Source organism: Salvia hispanica, chromosome 5, assembly GCF_023119035.1.
Source record: "Salvia hispanica cultivar TCC Black 2014 chromosome 5, UniMelb_Shisp_WGS_1.0, whole genome shotgun sequence".
Lineage (NCBI taxonomy): Eukaryota > Viridiplantae > Streptophyta > Magnoliopsida > Lamiales > Lamiaceae > Salvia > Salvia hispanica.
The window spans coordinates 22797002-22805859 of NC_062969.1; the positions used below are offsets into that span (position 1 = coordinate 22797002).

An 8858-nucleotide genomic window follows, 5' to 3' on the forward strand; every position below is an offset into this window, starting at 1 on the left:
AGTCAAAGTTAAGTGGGGATAAGGAAGTTTGTTTCAAAATTTTCTGGCTATGCGACAAATGTGCCCGAATTAGATTAGAACATGTGAAAGTTACATTCTCCGTCCATTGTTTCCTATTTCTGGATTGATTCAACATTTCAAATCTTCACACCATCAAGAAATAATATAATATATCAATGAAAGAAATGGATTTATGGGTTTGATTCGGTTTAATCAACAAGTGAACAGTTTTAATCAGTTTGGTTACCGAAAACAATAACAATGAAACAAGTGGATACTTAAAGGAAAAAGAAGTCCAACATATGACAAAAATCTTACCAAAAAGCCTAAACTAACCTTGTTTACATTATATTATAAAGTGTAAAGAAGAAAGCGATTCTTTACACATTTTTGTGTATGAAGTCTTAGCCAAACAAACTTGATTTATCAACTGTTATTTCCCAGTCATGTATAGTTGCAGGTTACTGCACATAAAAAGTGTTTACAAGTATCATTTACATATCCAATGTGATTTGCAGGTTACTGCACATAAAAATATTTGCAAGTGCTTTTTATCTATTAATTATTATCCGGAGCTTATAGGCTATTGTAAGTGAACGTGATATGTGATTGTGGGCTATATTGCATATGATTGTCATTTGCAAGCGTCGATTACCTACTTAATGTGATTTGCATACTATTGCACGTGAACGTGATTTGCAGAATTGCAGGCCATGGTATATAAATGGAATATGATTTTAGGACTTTTCCAATAAGCCTTTGGGCCTTTGGATAAAGTGGCCTGACTCGCTAAATTGGGCAGTGATAACACGTTGGGCTGATCATTTGATGGCAGTATCTAACAAGAATAATATTCAATGGAGTATATATTTGGATAAAAAAAAATTTAGTCAATTAATAATTTAATTTGGGGTTTTAGGGTATTCGAATGCTTTTATTGCTTTTTTCAACTAAGTGACTATAGTGAGTCAAAATGAGAATATATAAAGAATCACCCTTGAAACTTAAAAGTCTAAAACTGTCCACGCTAAATGGCCTACAGGCTACATATAATAAATTATGGGCTCAATAAAATATTATAGCCCAAGACTGAAATAAGCCCATGAAATTTAATTTTTGAGTAATATTTTTTAAAGTGAAAAAATGTTACACATGCCAATAATAGGACGAGATCCAATGTTCCATAATTATTTGTATCTTCACTATTAGTTTTTTTATTTAAATAAAAAAAATATTTTTTATATCATAACTTTGGAATAATAAACCAAGTAATTTTTTTATATCCAACAACTTTTTTTTCTTGATGTTGGACTGCAGCTGAAACTTAATACTCAACGGAGAAAAAGTTAATTACTGAGAAAATTCTGAAAAAAAAAACAAAATTTGTGTGTTTAAATTGACAAATAAGAGTTCATAGAAAAAAAAATCAGAAATTATCAAAATATTATATATTTAAAAACTACAAATAACCTTAAATAAAATATACTACGACTACTACAAAATTTAGGTGGCGGTGGAGGATAGTTACTGATGGAGATAAGGTATACAATGAAAGTGCGATAATCATTTCCTTATCATAAGTTCCTTTCAAATAAATAAACAATTGATATACAAGAATGGAGTACTCCTTTTTCTGCAGAATGTACATCATGTTGTTATTTTTTCAAATTTGAAATCATGACACTTCTCCATCAAATGGAGACATTCTCCCACCTACGCCGCTTCACGTAATCATATCATTGTATTCTTGATCAGTCAAAGCAATGATGCAATGCAACATATACAAAATTAATAGAAAAATTAAAGTGATGAAGAATTTAAAAAAGTGGCATTGTCATGTAGTGGAAGAGTGTATTGTTTTTACATGTGACTATGAGAGGCTAATTAAATTTGAACATCCACTCATTGCATACATACACTAATTGCATGCATTCATATAGAAATTTTACCATAATATTGCCTTATATATGCTACATTCATGAGTAAAATGACCAAATCAAATTGGAATAATGACAATAATTTATATGATAATATAGTTAAACAAAATTGATAAAAAAAAACCTAATAGTTAAATTAAATTGATAAAAAAAACTAAAAATAACGTGGATTAAATGAGAAGTGTGTCTATGGGAGATGCTCACATAAGGTATACTATAACATAATTCTTTTATGATGCATATATACCTTATGTGATCAACATTTTTATTTAATCTATGTTTAGCATTATCATTTTGTTATATATATTTATTTTAATTCTATATCTTCATTAATAACATTGTTAATATCATATATATAACATAGTAACAATCAGAGTTCAATTTACTAGCATATTGTATTCATTTATACGAAGTTATTGAGAAAATCATCAAATTGAGGTATGATTTTAACTAATTTATAAATTTAATATAATAAATAGTCATTTTCGAGATATTAGAATAATAATTTCCTGTAAACAACAGAAATATTAACATGAAGCATAATTTTATACCGAAATATTTGTTGCATATTTATAATTATTAAAATGTTAAACAACACCTTATAACACCAGTCAAAAGTGGTCATCTAATTTGGTGATTTACTGCATATATGACATTCTTTATGAAAAGGCCTTCAAGAAACCTTTGTGGTTAGTGAGTAATAACACATATCTCTTATAAAATCTTTCTTTTTTGTGCATCATTTGCACCTAATTTTACTTTTCATATGTTACTCATCATGAGAAAAACCTACTTTGGTCCCAATTTCTAGGTGCTAATGGAGATTGTGGCATTTAAATAAAATTAAGATAAGAAAAAGAATTTCGTTTCATGATTAGCCTATAGTTAGACCTTTTTTCTCATTAGCTATTGTCATTGATGTCTTTCTTTGCTTGACCAATAGTGGGACAAAAAAGTTTTCCATCATAATTCAATCCTGTAGATTCATTTTACATTCAATCCTGTATATTCATTTTACATTCGTGATTAGCTCATTACATACTTAACTTTAATAAAATGATGTTTTGATGAACCATCAATATTGTCCTGTATTTTAAAATAATAATACTACCTAATCCTCACAAAATAAAGTCTTATTTTACCATTTTGAGATATCTACCATTATTTTGCCCAATTAGATATTTACTATTTGTGGTAACAGTGAGACACGAAATTTTTTTTCATATGCATCCCTTCACATTTTTTATCTGTGCTAATTTAATTTGATCGTAAAAATTATGTGTCAGAAATGGTAGATATAGTGAACTACAATTATGTGTCACATTTCCATGCACATAATTGTAGTTTATTATATCTACCATTTTGTCACATTGACGCGTGCTAATTTGATCGTCTGATCCGACCATCCTGAACAACCCAAAAATAAGGGGAAAATGATTGAAGTATGATTATTGCAAGATTTGTTCAACGTTCATTGATCAAAAGGGGGTATTTTTAGCCAATTATGGCACCCAATAGTTGGAGGAATAGACCTCTCTATCCAATTGCATGTATGATAACTCTGCTGAAAACATAAACTAGGATGAAAAATAGGCTAAAATGAATGAAGCAGTGGAAAACAAGCCATACATTGTATTAGAAATTAAACACTAATTGCAACCTAGGAAAAGAGGAAATATATTACAAGGTAGATTCATTCAATTCAACCTATGTAAGAAACTGGGATCCTTTTAGGAAGGCTTGTCCCTTTGAATCCATCCCCCTCTTTCTCTCCCTCTCCTACTAAACACAGCCTAACACTAACCTTCTCCTTTTCCCCAATTCCATCCAAACTTGTTTGAAAAATGTCTTTCAGCCATTTCCCAAACAAGCTGTTGAGGTACATTCCCATACCCCTCAAAACATGCTCCAACACCTCCTCCTCCACCTCAAACCCGCTGCCACCGCCCGCCTCGTTGAAGGCCCTCTCGAATTCCCGCAGCAACGCCTCCCTCGCCTCCCTCTCCTGCTCCGGTCCCCAACTCAGCTCCACGCGTTTCTTGATCCGCTTGAGAAACGCGAGGGAAGTGTGGGGTGGCTCCATTGTGATCTCGCGAGTTAGGTCGCTCGAGATGGGGCTCAAGTCGCCTATTTCCTCATCAGCCCGTACGTTGAGGTCAAGGCCGTTCGAGGAGACCTCGTCCGTTTCAACCCTACTCCTCTTTCCCCTGCCCCCGCCCGACTCCCACTCTGCTTTTCGCTTTTGGTGAGGAAGTGTGCACGCTAGCCTCATCCGGATCACGGGGCTTGCCCCCGTGCAGCCTGTGCTCGTGTCACCATCTGTCGCGAGGATGAATATCGAATCACGGTTGGTCTCCAATTCATCACCAAGAAACTTGATCAGATCAGGATCAGCAAACTCTGCATCCTCAACAAGAACAACCACCTTCCCACCATGATCCCTCAAACCCCTCTCGAGCGCCACACGATCCTCGTGGCTCCTCGTCTTCACGATCAAGAGACGGTCCGAAGAGCCAAAGACGGCCTCTGCTGCAGCCAAAGCCACTCTCCGCTTCCCCACACCGTCATTCCCGCGAAACACAACAAACTTTCCATCATCACTACTTACCAATGCCTCAACAATCAAAGGAATGGCTTCCATCTGCCAAGGAAAATTCTCCTTGAGCAAATCACACAACAGAGCCCTCTCGTGTTTCGCCTCATCGACACACGAGCTCCCCAGAGCCAGCGTGATCTTCACCTCCGTGTCCTCCATCCTCTTGAGCGAGTCAAGATTAGGCCCCCTCGCCCCGTGCTTTGGGGTGGCATTGCTGAAGCTAAACTCGATATGGCACGACTGCTGCCTCCTGAACCGGGGCAGGGTGCTCGCCCCCGCCCTCACAGGCGGATATGCGAACGAGATCGTCTCCGAATCACCAAACAAGGCGCTCTTATTCAGATAGTGATGGCTCTGATGCAGATTCTGGCATTGCCTGTTGAACTTCCTCCTTAACTGATCCAAATCCTCCTACAACACAACAAACAAGAAACACCTCTCAATCAAAAAACACATTCAACATCCCACAAAATCACAAAACAGAACACACAAACACACCTTATTAGCATGTGGCTTGAGCCAAGAAGGAAATTGCTCTTTATCCAAAAATGATCGTTGTTGAATTGACACAAATGAAGCTTCCTTCTCATACTCCAATCTGCATTCATGACAACATGTCAAAACATCATCTCCTCCTTCCTCCTTCACTTTCCCCTCCGAAACGGGCGATGAATTTTCAGAGAATGCAATCCTTGTATCAATCCCACTGCAATCATTTCGATTCCAATCAATTTATATTCACTCAAAAAATGTATGATCATGCAAAAATTGAGTCCTAACCTTGTAAGGGCAAGCCCGAGCCCGCCCGAGGGGACGGAGAGGGGCTGCAGCCCCCACACCGCATCCAAGGGAGGCTGCCTCATCTGGCATTTCACATAAGTCTGGTAACTCGCCGTCGCCATAAGCCACACCTTCACCAAGCTTGACGAAGAATACCACGCCACGAGCTTCCCGATCTCATTGATTAAAAGGCTCACAGCCGGCCCGGGGTCGACAGCCCACTTCAAGTCCCCGACGTAGACGATTACGTTGCCTCCGGCAACGTAAGAGTCCACCTTCCTCTTCAAGTCCGCTACATTCATCTCCACCTCCTCGTTTCTCATCAGTGCCAGCGGCACTGATGAGAATTGAAATTTGACTACTCTGGCAGATTTGATTTGTTCGGGGACGTCGAGGAGCGAGACGAGGCTGGAGATGAGGGATTCCGCGGTGAGAGGATTGTCGGCGATGATGACGGCATTGCTGCGGCGGGAGGACATGATTTGGAGAAGTTTGGTGATGTCGTGGGGCGGGGCGAGGGAGGGTAGTGAGGGAGGGGAGGGAGGGGAGTTTGGGGTGGAGTAGAAGCAGTGGAATACGGAGGAGGAGGAGGAGGAGGAGGTGATTTCGTCGAGGTTGGATTTGATTTGGGTGCTGGAGAAGCCGGCCTCGCGCATGACGCGGCTGACGCTGGGGTCGTCGAGGATCGAGAGGAGGAGCTGCTCGAGCTCGACTTTGATGGATATCAAGGGCGGCTGGAGTTGGTTATGAGGGATGGAATTGTGGTTATCGTGTTGTGAGCCGCGGCGCTGGTGGGCCTGGGCGCGCTTGAGGGCGGCGACGAGGGCGTTGGAGAGGGAGGGGTGGAGGTGGTGGAGGGGGGAGGCGGGGAGGCGGTTGAGGGCGACGTTGAAGCAGAGCTCGAGGGCGCGGCAGTGGAGGGGGTGGGAGGGGGGCTGGAGGCGGAGGCAGGCGCGGCGGAGGAGGGAGGACCGGGAGGAGAGGAGGGTGGCGGCGACATGGAGCGGGGTCACCTGGGCGTGGCCGCGGCGGCGGGCGAGGCCGAGGGAGTGCTTCAGCACGGCGGCGGCCTCCGCGGAGAGGGTCTGCTGCGCTGCGCAACCGCCTGCACGCATAACTTGGTGGAATTCCCCCGCCCCCAACACCCCCCCGGTGGTGCAATGTTTTCCTCACCTATGGTGGGTGTGAAGTGTGTGTAACGATCACTACAAAACCCCACCGTGTGCGTGTGTTTGGAGAGTTTGTGTGTGAGAGTTCTATGAGGTTTTTTTCAAGTGTGAAGGGAAATGGATTCATATGGAATAAATAGATTGTAGGGAGGTGGGGTTTTTTAGGGGTTTCTTGCTTTTGTCAGGGGTGTTTTGGGGTCTTTGCGTTTTTGTATTTTGTGTATTTGGAGTACTTATTATTGCATGGTTTTGGGTGGTACCGTACTGTTGTGTATGATCATGCGATCTTTCTTTTTGTAGCAATTGGTGTTTGAATTACTTATCTTGCTAATGTGAGTTCATGATGATTTGGAGATAAGAACTGATTGCAAACAAAAAGTTGCAATAGCTTACTTGTTTCGCGATTGGATATTATGTGTGCGAGTCTTTCGTATTTGTTAATATCTGAACTCGTTAGTACTTTTCACGTCACGCTCTGCTTGAGCTTAGTGGGATCAATGGTCGTTTCACGTGTGAGTACTTCATATATATATATATATATATGGGATGTATTCAAATCCTTTTCATATCTTTTGCCCTTTTTCCTTCTTAATCCTAGCCCCACGATTTTGTCATCTGACGATTAGATTAATGTCAGGTGTCATTTAATAATACACATTTTCATTCTAATAATGCACAGCGGCTAATAATGCAACATTATTGACTAATAATGCACATTTTCATTCTAATAATGCAACATTATAGACTAATAATGCATTGATCACAACCATCCAATTTAAGGATCCAAGGGCTGAGATTAAGAAGGAAATAGGACACTTAGGGTGCAAAGGAGCCTAACGCACCTATATATTAATATCTGAACAAAATTAGTTATCCCTCCCCACTTCTAATGGAATGTTCGACTCAAGTTGAGGGTTGCGTACGTAAAGGAAAGATTAACCAAAACCAATTGGTGACAGAATGATTGGCTCATTAAACATTTAAGTTGGATCGCCTGTATTTACGTTTTAATGTAGGATAACTCATATATAAATACGTGAAGACGAGTAGATTCATGTAACAAATAAAATTTCGGCGTAAGACTTACTATTGAAGTTTATTAAACTTGACTAGGAAATTGAATTACAAGTGATAAATATAATAAATAAGTTAGCTTCAACAATAATTACAAAATGTTGAGACCAAAATAGGCTCAAAATTGTAAATCATATTTTTTATGACAAATTGTAAACATTATACTACTACATAGGTTCCCACTTTCTCTTTGTTTTATTTTGCAAAGTTCACAAAATAAAAATCGAAATGTGATGGAAGAATATAACCTACATTCTTTGTTTTTCTCGTAAGCAAAGTCCACTTTTTTTTCTTACAAATTATCCATCAAGATATGAAAAAACAAAATAATTGATTGCGGTTAATTTTGAAAAATAAATGAAGTTTTGAATGACAGAGGGACAGTGCGACAGAAGGCAGCAGAAATTCAAATAAAGTTAGTAAAAGAGATAAAAGGTGGAAAGGAAAGCAAGTATAACAAGAGAGATAAAAAGAGAAAGTTGATATTTTTGCCTTTTTCATGTTTGTCATTTGTTCTTTGCATATAAATGTGTGCATGTTCCTTTTTATTTTGCCTTTATTTATTTACACATATAGTATTAATTTTTTCCATCTCAATAGTTACTAAAGAGTGGAAAAAGATTGTGATCATATTGTCACGCCAATCCTCGTAGACAGACAGTGTGTTTTATTCCCCCAAACCCCAAAGTACCCCAAGAAGTAACTCTTTGTCTCCTCACTCTCATCTAACTCTCTTTCTCTCTCAAATAAAACATTTGAATCTTCATAGACAATATTTTTACCAATGGGGTCTACAAACTGAGCCATTCTCTTGTAAAGCAAGTCACTATTTGTAGCATGCCAACATTTTATGTAAGGGTAAGTAAACGGTTGATCGGTTCGATTTTTATTTGGGAAATTATCGAAGTTGGCCCTTCGGGGACCTCCGATAAAATTGGAACGATGCTGAAAAAATTAGCATAGCCCCCACATAAGGATGACACGCATAAATCGAGAAATGGAAATTATCGAAGTTATGAAAAATTAAATTAAAATAACAATTATTTTAATTTTTTTCAAAAAAATAAAATAATTTTCAATATGAAAAAAGTTTAATTAGATCATTCAAAAAAATAATTGATGTTCAGTAACTTAAAAAAATAACACTCCGTAAAATATAAATAAATTGATATTTAGGAAATAATTCCATTCAATTAGTTTAAAATTTTTGAATTAACACTCAAATTTTCGATATGCTTTGGTTCGATTTTAATTTTAAAATATGCTCACTTCTATAAATAGAATTGGATTTTGACAAATACA

At 38.3% G+C, this 8858-nt stretch overlaps 1 protein-coding gene and 1 non-coding gene across 2 annotated transcripts; one reads left to right on the forward strand and one right to left on the reverse strand.

Moving 5' to 3' along the window:
- Positions 1-3541: 3541 nt before the first annotated feature.
- On the reverse strand, positions 3542-6575 carry LOC125189210 (protein SMAX1-LIKE 4). Its single transcript, XM_048086490.1, has 3 exons — positions 5314-6575; positions 5032-5239; positions 3542-4944 (listed from the first exon to the last, which is right to left on the reverse strand). The coding sequence occupies exons 1-3, from the start codon at positions 6426-6428 to the stop codon at positions 3640-3642; spliced, it is 2628 nt and encodes an 875-aa protein (XP_047942447.1). The 5' UTR covers positions 6429-6575; the 3' UTR covers positions 3542-3639.
- Positions 6576-8465: 1890 nt separating this feature from the next.
- LOC125191487 lies at positions 8466-8568 on the forward strand. The gene has a single exon (XR_007171165.1). It is a non-coding gene; the product is annotated as a U6 spliceosomal RNA (small nuclear RNA).
- Positions 8569-8858: the final 290 nt, after the last annotated feature.

Coding starts and splice junctions, on each gene's coding strand:
- LOC125189210 (XM_048086490.1), bottom strand. CDS start 6,428: ATGCGTGCAGGCGGTTGCGCAGCGCAGCAGACCCTCTCCGCGGAGGCC. Junction 5,240..5,313: donor CTCGGGCTTGCCCTTACAAG/GTTAGGACTCAA, acceptor AAATGATTGCAG/TGGGATTGATACAAGGATTG. Junction 4,945..5,031: donor TCAAGCCACATGCTAATAAG/GTGTGTTTGTGT, acceptor GTTGTGTTGTAG/GAGGATTTGGATCAGTTAAG.